This window comes from Moschus berezovskii, chromosome 4 (assembly GCF_049115385.1).
Source record: "Moschus berezovskii isolate FMDL1 chromosome 4, NW_MosBer_1.0, whole genome shotgun sequence".
In the NCBI taxonomy this organism is placed as follows: Eukaryota; Metazoa; Chordata; class Mammalia; order Artiodactyla; family Moschidae; genus Moschus; species Moschus berezovskii.
Window position 1 is genome coordinate 97,600,661 of NC_142463.1, and position 12,094 is coordinate 97,612,754.

A 12,094-nucleotide genomic window follows, 5' to 3' on the forward strand; every position below is an offset into this window, starting at 1 on the left:
TACTTCACACTTTTAAGCTTGACAAATCACCTTCACTTAAGCCTTTTACTGCACCTGACTAGATCTCCTCTAAGGGAAGGTAATAACATCGAGTTTCCCTTCACAACATCTGATCTCTCCTTCCCCTGAGTCTCCTACTCCAATTTTTTTTTCCTACCCCATTTCTTCAGAATACCAACAAACTCCACATTTCACCATTTAACTTTTTAAGAGTAATCTGTTTCACAGCTCTACTTTCTTTTCCTCCATGTACTTAACCCACTGCAGTCCTGTTTCCATCTTTGTAACAACACTAAACCTGCTTCTTCAAGGTCAACAATAATTCGGCCAACGTCAAGTCCCAGAGCTAATTTAATTAAATTTTAGTTGCATCTACTATTTATTATTCCCTCCTTGAAACTCTATTATCTTCTTTGATAGTACACTTTGGTGGTTCTCCTATATCTCCAACCACATCTTGTCAGCATAGTATAAATGAGTAGTAAGAAATATTCAGAGTTCTTGCTGTAGGGCAAAGTTTAACGGCATTATGTGAAAGTGTCATGGCATTTAAAAGGTTGAATTCTTTTTCAGTTCCGTCTCTAAATAGAAACATATTTTTCTCATTAAAAAGAGATTTAAATCCCCCCTTCCCTCAACACACACACTTTGGCAATAAAGCAAATGGAGCAGCAAAGCCAAGCTAGTCAGGACAAACCGATCCCTGATTCTTCAGGAACGGGGGTTCTTAACATTCTTGGGATCATAGACCCCTTTGAGAAAGACAAACACCCTTTTACCAAACTGTGAGTACATGAACTCATACAAGCACTGATCTGGAAATAAATCTGAGGGGTTTTCCAGACTCAATTAATAATCCCACTGATAAAAGAATACAGAGTGCTCAGGTGATGGAAAGAGAGAAAGGCTATAATAATCTACAGCTGTATACAAAATTTCAGAGGGCGTACCAGCTGGCACAGTGGTAAAGAATCCATGTGCCAGTGCAGGAGACATGGGTTTGATCCCTGGGTCAGGAAGATCCCCTGGAGTAGGAAACGACAATCCACTCTAGTAGTATTCTTGCCTGGAAAATTCCATGGACAGAGGAGCCTGGGGGGCTACCGTCTATAGTGTCTCAAAGAGTAGGACACGACTGAGCACACACACACACATACAGAATTTTGGAAAGCATTAAAGAGCGGGACTTTCTACTGAAAATCAATGGATCATTTCTGTATTTTAAATAGGTTCATAAGCAAACACAAAACCTTAGTAAAAAGGCTCCTGAAGCAAGACTTTTATGTTCCAGAATCTGAAAGTTTACCTAAAACAAACAGAAGATTTCAGATTCAGACCTACTTCCTTAGCCATACTATCTTAAGGGTTGTCTTCAGTACCTGCCTAGATGAGGATAAAGAGAACTAACAATGTCTCTTTTATAATTCAAATTTGTAATGAGTATAAATAGTTCTTATTACAGTGTAGCTTGTCTTTTTTCTCAAAATCTTGTCATCTTCTAGTTTAAGAAGTCCTCTAAATAGTGCTTTATAAGAATAGCTGGATTGGCTAGAGAGATCAGATTTTTAATGTTCAAGACAAGGCAGAATCAGGCAGAACATCTTAGATCACTGTCTCAAAAAAACCCGATATTTTGCCTGAATAAGAAGAAAACTATATAATTTAAGAGAAAAGAACTCCAAATCTGTCGTCGTCTTCTTCAAAATGCTTACATTGATTAGACAGGCCTGTATAAAAGTACAGAGAGTTGCTGGTCCGAGCTTTTGATCTCCACTAATTACCAGCTCTATTTCACTGTTTTTGCATAAATTATAAATTTACCATTCTTTATGTCTTTGTATCTCAATATTTAAAATTTAAGGATACATTAGATACTTCTGCACAATACCCCTACCCCAACACCAAATCTATTATATTTAAGAATCATCCTATGCAAATAGAAAGAGTGACTTTTTTAGACAAAAGAACAAATGGAAGCAGTCAAATTATGTCAACAATAAATACAGTATAACAAAAATATTTCTAAGCTGTGTCAGTGACCCAGGTCAAATCTAACACCATCATGCAAAACCAGCAAAAGCACAAGCTCCAATGCTGAGTTAGTACTACCAACTTTATACTCAAAGAACTTGACTATGTTTCAATTACAATGTTAATACATTGAGCAATTCTAAAACTTTGAAAATTAAGTTTATGCTCTTGAAGTGGTGTATTGGGAATTTGTAAGATGCATTGTCTTAGCACTCATTCATAGTTGATCTTAAAACAACTTTTACTGAAATTATTTTTTCTATTTGTGGTTGTCCCTCCCCATAATATTTAATAACATTAATTTTAAGAGAAAATCAGGACTCATTCAAATACAAAAATGAACATGGTTTAAGATTTTAACTCACAAAGGAACCTGCATCAGGTACATTAATAGATCAAGAATACTGAACCCAAAGTATATGAGGCAAAATTAAACATCTAAGAGACATTTCCATGTCTATAGACAAAATTATTCAGTATTTACAACTGTAAAATAGATTTCTTAGAATCAGATAATCCAAAGGGTATCATCGAGACTGACTCTAGACTAGTGAAGCACATTTATTTCTCATATATATAAACACACACATTTTCATGTATGTAATATAATGCACATCACCTTAAGACATATTAACCATACCTCCATCCTTCCTAGGTCGCTTCAGTCGTGTCCGCCTCTTTGAGACCCCATGGACTGAAGCCCACCAGGCTCCTCTGACCATGGGGATTCTCCAGGCAAGAACACTGGAGTGGGTTGTCATTTCCTTCTCCAGGGGATCTTCACCACCCAGGGATCCAACCCATATCTCTAAGTCTCCTGCACTGGCGGGCGAGTTCTTTACCACCAGCGCCACCTGGGAAGCCCAGGTTCCCATATACGTTCACCTAAAGGCTCCATTCCTCATCAAACTTACTGAAATGACAGTCTATTGCTACAATTACTTCCCTTCTCATTCATCCAACCCACGGTAAGCTTCTTTCAAACACCTACATTTTTACATCTATTTACAGCCTGATCATTTCCATTCTCTACTATAGCAATTTTCTTGAATACGGCAGACTAGGTGATCATGTCTTAAAAACTCAAGAGACGCCTGAAGAAAATCAGATAATATAGGCAAAAGTCTAATTTCTAGGCTAGCTGAAGCTATCCTGTACAGTAAGTGAAGGGACAATCTTATTTTATATAGCTCTATGTTAACTTTAATTTTCCACAGCTACAGACATCAGAACTCTTCTAGGCAGCCCAAGAATAAATCGAACGCAACTACAAGATAGAAAAGCTAATTCCCACTTGGTAACAGAGCACCTAAAGCCTCAATTACCAAGCAAGGAGGAGTCAGCGCTGGTCACTTCCCCCTCCTGCGGCCAAGGAGCGGAAACCGAAAGCCAGACCAATGTCACTCCAGGGACTGCGGGGATCCAGACAACTCAGCATCCTGGGCTCGGTGCCTACTCAGCCCTGATTCGAGCAGCTCTCGATTCGTGGAACGCCCAGTCCACACGGGCGACCACACAGACGCGACTCTGGGGCTACAACCGGCAGGGTACCCGGTCGCCCAATTTCATCTGCACCCCAGGGCGCGCGTCTCCCCGAGGGCAACAGCAGCACTGTTCCTCGTGCCCGGCTCTGCCTACCCTCTATCTTCTGGTGGGTACCCTGTCCCTGACAGCGCCTCGGGCGAGAGGAACCCGAGCAAAAGAAGCACCAGGCTCTTTTTTGCAGAGAACGGAGAGAGCCAGCCTTCTCCTCCCGCACCCACAGCCGGGGCCAAGTCCCGCGCGCCGCCCGCCGCGCCCCCGGCCCGCTCCTCCCCGCCTTTCCTCCCGGCCTCCGTCCCGCCTCTCACAGCATTCCGGCGGTTCCATCCGGGCGGCAGGCGCGACGGGCTAAGTTCCTCGTGGAAAGCGGCCGAGCTGCATGGCCGGACAGCCCTCGCCAGGCGTCAGGCGGGGAAGACGAGCCGAAGTCCCCAGGGGCTGGAATGACCAGCAGCAGGAGCCGTGAGCCGCGAAACGCCGCCTTCCGCTCCCGGCTGGCGCTCACCAATCGGAGCGCGGCTCTGACGTCATTTCCCCCAGAAGGCAAAGGGAACGTCGGGCGGAAGAGGGTCCGTGAGCGGACCGGAAGGGGTGGGCTCGGTGGGCGGGCTTAATCTGCTCCGAGCCGCGTGGAGGCCTAGGTAGGTACCGTAGACGCGCCGCGGTCGAGCGCCGCGGTCGAACGCCTTTGCTCGGCTCTCCGGATTTGTTTGGTCCCGGCAGAGGCCTTCGTGGTCCTAGCAGCAGACGAAGCAGGGGGATTTGGGGCCGGTCTTGAGGGTGGAGGAGCACCTGGATTACTATGAGTGCTCCACCGCCGTCCCGGGAGGGCGCGGACGAACGCCCGAGGCTCACCGGTGAGATGCAGAGCGAATTGACCGGCGCCTGCAGGGCTCGCTTAAAGATGCTCTGGCAGCGTGGTGGGTGTCCGGAACCCCCACCTCAACCTCTCCTGTCTAAAGACTTGGTTTAGGGACGTCTGACAGGTTACCGCGGTCCAGCCTTGCAGCGCATCATAGACGCATGTTTTAGGGTACTGTGGGTCAGGAAGCAGGGGTGGTAGGAGCATAGAGAAAGGTTAAGTTGTGAACTCTCCCCCAAAAGAGTAGAAATATATGCATGTGAGACACAAGTGACCAGTACTAAGTTGTATGAAAGATCGTGGAAGTATTGATACAATACAAAAGACTTTACCCTCGAAGGAAGTGGGTCTCAGAGGAAAACACTTAGGTAGACGGGAGAACGCACGTTATTCTAAGCACAGTGTGAAGGAAGGCAAGGTGACAAGACAAGGAGGGAAACCAACTAGCCTGACAGACAAGGTTATGCGAGACGTAAGCAGGAATAGGTAGGATAAATTCTTGGGAACTGTAGTTTGGCCCTTAAAGGGCTTCGGGGTAGGAACAGCGTGTTTGAAAAGATTAGTCGGGTAGTATTAATGACTTAAAAAGGAAAGAATGAAAAACATGGAGGTGGGAGTGCTACATAGAAAATTAGTGCAGGAACCCAGTGATAAAGAGCTGAAACAGAAGTGGAAAGAGAGAAAGGATCCTAGTTCAGAGAAACAAGTTTCTGAAGAGAGGACAGAGGCAAAGAGAAGTAGTTTAGTGGTTAAAAGAAGAAATTTTAACTTTTAAAATTTTAACCAAAATTGTTGGAGTTTAGATTCTAACCTGGCTTTGGCATTTAAAACCAACTGAATGATGTTGGGCTAGCTATTTCGCATCTCTCTGCCTAGATTCCTTGTCTGTAAAATGGGGTAAGAATAGTACTGTGCAAGGTACTTGTGAAGGACTTTTAAACGTGCTTTACATGTATTAGGGCTTCCCTGATGCTAAAGCTGAAATTACGGTACTTTGGCCACCTCATGCGAAGAGTTGACTCACTGGAAAAGGCTCTGATGATGGGAGGGATTGGGGGCAGGAGGAGAAGGGAATGACAGAGAATGAGATGGCTGGATGGCATCACCGACTCAATGGAAACGAGTTTGAGTGAACTCGGAGAGTTGGTGATGGACAGGGAGGCCTGACATGCTGTGATTCATGGGGTCGCAAAGAGTCGGACACGACTGAGTAACTGAACTGATAGCCTTTGCTCAGTTGGTAAAGAATCTGCCTGGAATGCAGGAGACCCTGATTTGATTCCTGAGTTGGGTAAATCCCCTGCAGAAGGGATAGGCTACCCACTCCGATTTTCTCGGGCTTCTCTTGTGGCTTAGCTGGTAAAGAATCCACCCGCAATGAGGGAGACCTGGGTTCGATCCCTGGGTTGGGAAGATCCCCTGGAGACGGGAAAGTCAACCCACTCCAGTATTCTGGTGGAGAATTCCGTGGACTGTATCGTCCATGGGGTCACAAAAAGTCGGACACAACTGTGACTTTCACTTTACATGTATTAACCCACTTAATTAACTCAACTACTATATGTAATTATCTGCGCGTTTACTCAGTTATGTACATTTTATGTATTAGTTACCAGATAGTAAGCACTCTTAAAGTATTGGCTGCTTCAATAATATTATTAATGAGCCACAGGTTACTACAGAGTTTTGCACCTGAATGACTTACAGAGTTGTATGCCACAGAGTCAGAAAAAAAAAGAATAGGGTTCAGGAAGCAAGTTAGGTTTGTTTTTATACATACTAAATGTGATACTATAAATATGATACTTGGATGGAGATGTCTGATCAGTTCTCAGACTCTGTAGTTAATGTCTGTGGGCAAGACTGGAAATAGAGATGCAGGAGTCCCTGGGGCCTAGGCATGCTATATGAAGTCTCCAGGGAAAGTACTGTGGTAGATGGCCAAGACTACCAAGAAACAATTACAGTTAAGCGGCTGGGGCCAGGAGAATAAGACGAATTGGGAAAGAATTGATCAAATGGTCTAGGTTAAGAGCATTATTGCCATGTTAATATTATCTTTCCTTCACTTTTAACTGCCTTTGTGTCGGTTCCTAGAAGAAAAATGAAGCCAGTGGGTGGTCATTAAAATATCAGCGAAGAGGAATATTAGCAAAAGCATTGACTATTTCCCTGTTAAAGTAGACTAAAACAAGAGGTTGTACTCTGAAAGAGACACCCTGTAGCATTAAACCAAACTGAACCGCTACCACCAACAAAAAAACAGCTCTGAAAACTGTTTAGTATTGTGGGTTTTAGTTGCACAGGTGTTTCAGGGAATACTTTTCATATTTCCATACAATAGTCAGCTTGTTATCACTTTCACCTGATGTCTCTTTTCCTTCATAATCAAGTGTTTCCAGTGAATTTGATTCAGTTGTTACCAAACCAAACTTGGATCTGCTCACCTGCGAGCACTCAAGCCAATCTCCTGACATGGGGTTGTGGTGAGGGAGAGTGCGACATTTATATTGCCAGCCCAAACAAGGAGAAGGTGGGGTGGGGTGGGGGGTGCGGAAGGAGGTCATCCGCGTGCACACACACAATTGGCTTTCAGGGAAAGGAGGTGGGATGTGTAATCAGCTGGTGGACTTGGTAACTGGGAGTCAACGCCCGTCAACCTGGTCCAGCCAGTTTGGGGTGTAAGTGCTGGTGGTCAGCATGCAGTTAACTTCTTCCTCCTGGTGGGGATATCACTATCTGAAAAATAGCTCAAGGATATGACTTAGTATCATGTGTATAACCCTTGAGAAGAAACTAAAGGTCCTTGATTTTGTGTAATGGCTATATTATTAATATTTTGTCTTGATTAATTTCTTTGTTTCTGCATTTTCTCACTTTTGATTAAATTTGCTCTTTGGAATTCAGGGAACTTTAGGAAACTAAAGTTTTTCTATAAACAATAGGCAGATGGAGGGGAGTATTGTCTGGCTTGGCAATTTCGGGCTTCCCTGGCGGCTCAGTCCATAAAGAATCCGCTTGCATTGCGGGAGACCTGGGTTTGATCTTTGGGTTGGGAAGATCCCCTGGAGGGGGACATGGCAGTCCACTTCAGTATTCTTGCCTGGAGAATCCCCATGGACAGAGATGCCTAGCGGTCTACAGTCTGGGGTTGCAACGAGTCGGATATGACTGGGCAGCCATCACGCAGCACACACATCGTGTCCTACTCAGACACACAGGAACAATGGCATCTGTCAAAAATAGTGTGCAATTTGTATTATTTTTTTGTTCCAAGGGAAGTTGGCTGTCCTGATTTGGCAATCATGGATCAACCTACACATGTTATAGTACTTCTGAAAATGAGGGACTGCAGCAGTATCACCTGGGAACTTGTCAGACTTGAAAAATCTTGGCACCCACCCTAGACCTGCTGAATCAGAAATAGACACTGGGGAGGTGAGGTGCAGGAGGCTCCTCCTATCTGTTTTCATAACCACTTGGGTGATTTAGGTACATTCTGGAGTTTGAGAGCTGCTGTGCTCAAAGATAAGTGACACGAGATGAGGCATTTTTGTTTTGCTCAACACCGTATCTTGAGCATCTGGATCAGTGCCTGTCTCATTATTAGTAGGTTTACAATAAATGCTCATTGATAAATATTTTCAGTCTAAGGCTGTCAGTCTCAGTGTAAAATCTTTGGTGGTTGAACTTCGGGGGCAGAAGCAAATTGTTCAGGTGCATTGAAGCCTAAACCACTGTCAGATATTTGTGAGGTGGGCATGACAGTGTGACCAATTTGAAACTTGAGGAATGAGAGAGGACATGTTGAGTCACCCGTGAATAAAAAATGAAGCCATTCAGGTATTTTATGTCAATTGTATATTCAGAGTAAATGAAGGTTTTAGCAGGCACGGGGTCAAAGGCTTTTAAGCACATGATGACTAGCTGGTGTTCACCAACTCAGCAGAACCAAGGTGCCTGAAGTACTGAGACTTCTTTGTTTGTAGGTGCGGCTGCCTCACTTGTGGTATCAGATGTTAAAACATGGGACTCACCAAGCAGTACCTGCGCTATGTTGCCAGTGCAGTCTTTGGCCTTATTGGCAGCCAGAAAGGTAACATTGTCTTCGTGACACTTCGTGGTGAAAAAGGACGCTATGTGGCAGTACCAGCCTGTGAACATGTTTTCATCTGGGACTTAAGGAAAGGAGAGAAGGTAAGCCAGCAGTCATCTGGGTTGATACTGATTTATGGGTAATTGAGGGTGGAGGCAGAAGTGGGAGAGGTCTCTCTTATGCACAGATTTTTTTTTTTTAATGTGTGTGCCTCTAGAAATTGTTTTCTTTTAATCTTTAGATCTGGATAGCCAAGTATTGTATTGTGAAATAGAACACAATAGAAAAGATTCTTTTGTGTTCTTACACAGTGGAAAAGATTCTATTGTGTTCTTCTACACTAAACTCTGAAAAGCACAAATAGGAGCTTATCCCTGAGGTATTTCTTTGTAGTGATGTTTATGGGTAATTATTTGTAATCATTATTCCCAGCATTGGTTTTCATTTTTATTCATTGTTTTTCTCTGCCAGTTCTCCACTTTTCAAGTTTACTTGCCCTCAGAACTAATTGTAGAATTGTTATAGTTGTTTTAGTCGCTAAATCGTGTCTGACTCTTTTGCGACTCCATAGCCTGTAGCTTGCCACGCTCCTCTGTCCATGGGAGTTTCCGGGCAAGAATACTGGAATGGGTTGCCACTTCCTTCTCTAGGGCATCTTCCCAACCCAGGGATTGAACTTGCATCTCCTTCATTGCAGGCAGATTCTTTACCGCTGAGCCATCAGGGAAGCTCAGTTATAGAATATTAGACATTTATAAGGAATATGTTGACTGAATCTTAGGCAGATGAGGCCAAAGGGTTGTTAAACTAGCCTTTGATATTTTGTATAACTCTGAATTCCTAAGCCTACCACTTCTGCCAAACTGAATACAGGCATTTTGATCTTGTCCACTCTTTTTGAGACTCCTAAGAGGTTAATACTTTGATACTTATTGTCCCTCAAAGTCCCTTGGGGATAAACCACTGTAGCAGTCTAGTGCCATGCACATTGGTTTCTGAGATGGGGCTCAGTTAAAGCAAGGATGTGTTTATAAGCCTTTATGGAAAATCATTTGGTGTTGACATAGAATAAGGATTTATAAATTAGTAATTTATTCCTTTGCCTGGGAAATTTTGGCATGTATTATGCTAATGTAGAGCTTTGGAGAAATAGTGTAGTATAGCTTTACCTTTTCTTGAATGTTTCATTATCCAGTGCAAATAGTAGTTTTTATATTAAAGAACTTGAAACAGAATGCAGTTTCATTATTATTCATAAGAGCGATTTGGAATTATTGATGCTTTTAATTTTGCTGTGCCTGATTAGTCCCACACTTTTTCCTTGATGACATGCTGAACTCCTCTACATTATTTTCAATTTTTATTATTTCAGATCCTTATCCTTCAGGGGCTTAAACATGAAGTCACTTGCTTGTGCCCCTCCCCAGATGGGCTGCACTTAGCTGTTGGTTATGAGGATGGATCTATCCGAATCTTCAGTCTCCTGAGTGGAGAAGGAGATGTGACCTTCAATGGACATAAAGCAGCCATCACATCCTTGAAGTATGATCAGCTCGGAGGCAGGCTGGCTTCTGGATCCAAGGTGAGACCTTGAATTAGGTGCCCAGACTTTGAACTGGCAAAGGAGCATAGGACTAATTCTGAAGCAGGTTGCTCACAAAAATTGTTGGTTGAAAAGACAGTGGGCATTCTGTGTACAAAATAGTATCAATGGTAGTATAGAGTGAGAAGGATGGATTTGAATTGGGTGGTCCATTTTGTTTCCTGTCAGATTCTCTGATTAAAGCCTGTAAAATATAGGAACAAGATGAGGCTGTCCATGATAATTACTATGTGACATCATTGTACATTTGCCTACCCAAAACAGTACACAAGTGGGTGGATGAAACATATTGGAAAGGCAGAGTCAAAATGATGCTTCTTGGCCATTCATTTTGGTAAAATATCTCACTTTCCTGTATCTCAGTCATCAGTTAGAAAATGGAATGTAAATGATTCCATTTACAATTGTGTGTTAGGTAATGGACACAAAAATACTGTGAAACTTTACTGAAGTATGTAACAAAGACTTGAATGAATAGAGACACAAGCCATGTTCTTGAATGGCAAGACAAAGTGTTGAGATGATACTCCTGTGTTCTAATTAGTTTATATAGATAAAACAGATCAAATATACCAAAGATTTTTTTTTTGTCTTTTTTTTTTAAACATGACCAAATGATTTAAAAGCACATGTGTAAAAAAGAATAATAAACAGCAGAGTTTTGGGAAAAATTAATAAAAGGGTTTCCGATTCTTTTTCAGGGTTGAATTTTTTTAAAGAGGTTTCAGATACTACAATGCATTATGAAGTCATAATTTATAATGTTATATCAAGCTGGTATTAATACAAAATAGTCAGATTATTGCAACTAAATGGAAATACAAGAAACATATCCACTTGATATACCTAGTTAGTGTGTGTGTGTGTATATATATTTCCTAATTAGTTGATTTTAAAGGTGACATTTTTGAGTAGAAAAATGATGGATTACTTCTGAAGTAGTACTTAAACAATTGGCTCACCACATGGGGGGGAATTTTAAGTTAAAACTTTACGTCATGCCACGTACCAAAAAATTTCTCAAAGACTTAAATATTAAATCATGGTATTTTAAGTAAACTGGAAGATATATAAATAAATATCCGATATCAAGGTGATAAAATATCTATCAATCTGATAAAAAGACTTCAAACCTATCAGTAAGGAAATAAATTAGAAAGAAAAATTTGAATGCTTAATATTTGAATATTTACAATGTATTTTAAAACATTAAAACAATTTAAGAAAGTTGTTAAGAGTAAATCCTAAGAGTTTCATCACATGGAGAAATTTTTTCTCATTTTAATGGATCTAAATGAGAAGATGGGTGTTAGCTGAACCTATTATGGTGATCATTTCAGAATGTTTGTAAGTTAAACCATCATGCTGTATGCCTTAAACTTACGCAGTGATATATGTCAATCATTTTTAAGTAAAACTGGAAAAAATAAAGGACATGAAAAAGGGAAAGTATTTAATAGTTCTAGTATAAAAGGCAAATATTAATATCATGTCTTAATAACAACAAATGAGACCCAAAGGAAGATGAAAGACATGACAGTTCATAGGAGGTACAGAAAGGCCAGTAATCACTTCTCATTGGTATTCAGAAATGCAAATCAGATATCGAGGTGGCCTTTCCACTTGTGAAATTGGCAGTGGTTTTTGAGCAACTGATAATACCCAGTGCTGAAAGGGTGAGAAAACTGGCCTTGTCACACATAGCCCCTGTGGACCTTTAGATTGGTGCAACCTTTCTGGAGATCACCCTGAATTGCAAATTAAATTCCATTAAACTTTCTATTTAAAGGTATTAAAATAGAAAAAATACCTTTTAACCCAAGAATGTCCCTTTTTAGTTTTTATTCTGATCAGAGATGTATAAAAGATTGATATACAAGAATGGTCGTTTCCACATATTTATAATAGTAGAAATTGGTAATTGCCTAAATGGCTGAAATAGAAAAAATTTAAAAATAAT

General features: G+C 41.5%; 2 protein-coding genes across 6 annotated transcripts in view; one reads left to right on the top strand and one right to left on the bottom strand.

Moving 5' to 3' along the window:
• The window catches only part of GDAP2 (ganglioside induced differentiation associated protein 2), a 169,924-nt gene extending 165,884 nt beyond the window's left edge, over positions 1 to 4,040 (bottom strand). For 4 of the 5 annotated variants that reach the window (XR_008682857.2, XM_055403676.2, XM_055403678.2 and 1 more), the window contains exon 1: positions 3,882 to 4,040. The gene's annotated coding sequence lies outside the window, so the exon portion shown is untranslated. The remainder of the gene's footprint in view (positions 1 to 3,881) is intronic. The other variant, XM_055403677.2, reaches the window with a different exon arrangement.
• A 75-nt stretch (positions 4,041 to 4,115) lies between these two features.
• WDR3 (WD repeat domain 3) overlaps positions 4,116 to 12,094 on the top strand; it is a 38,695-nt gene continuing 30,716 nt past the window's right edge. The window contains exons 1-3 of the mRNA XM_055403673.2: positions 4,116 to 4,214; positions 8,425 to 8,632; positions 9,904 to 10,113. Coding sequence (XP_055259648.2) covers positions 8,462 to 8,632; positions 9,904 to 10,113 — 381 coding nt within the window. The 5' untranslated portion in view covers positions 4,116 to 4,214; positions 8,425 to 8,461. The remainder of the gene's footprint in view (positions 4,215 to 8,424; positions 8,633 to 9,903; positions 10,114 to 12,094) is intronic.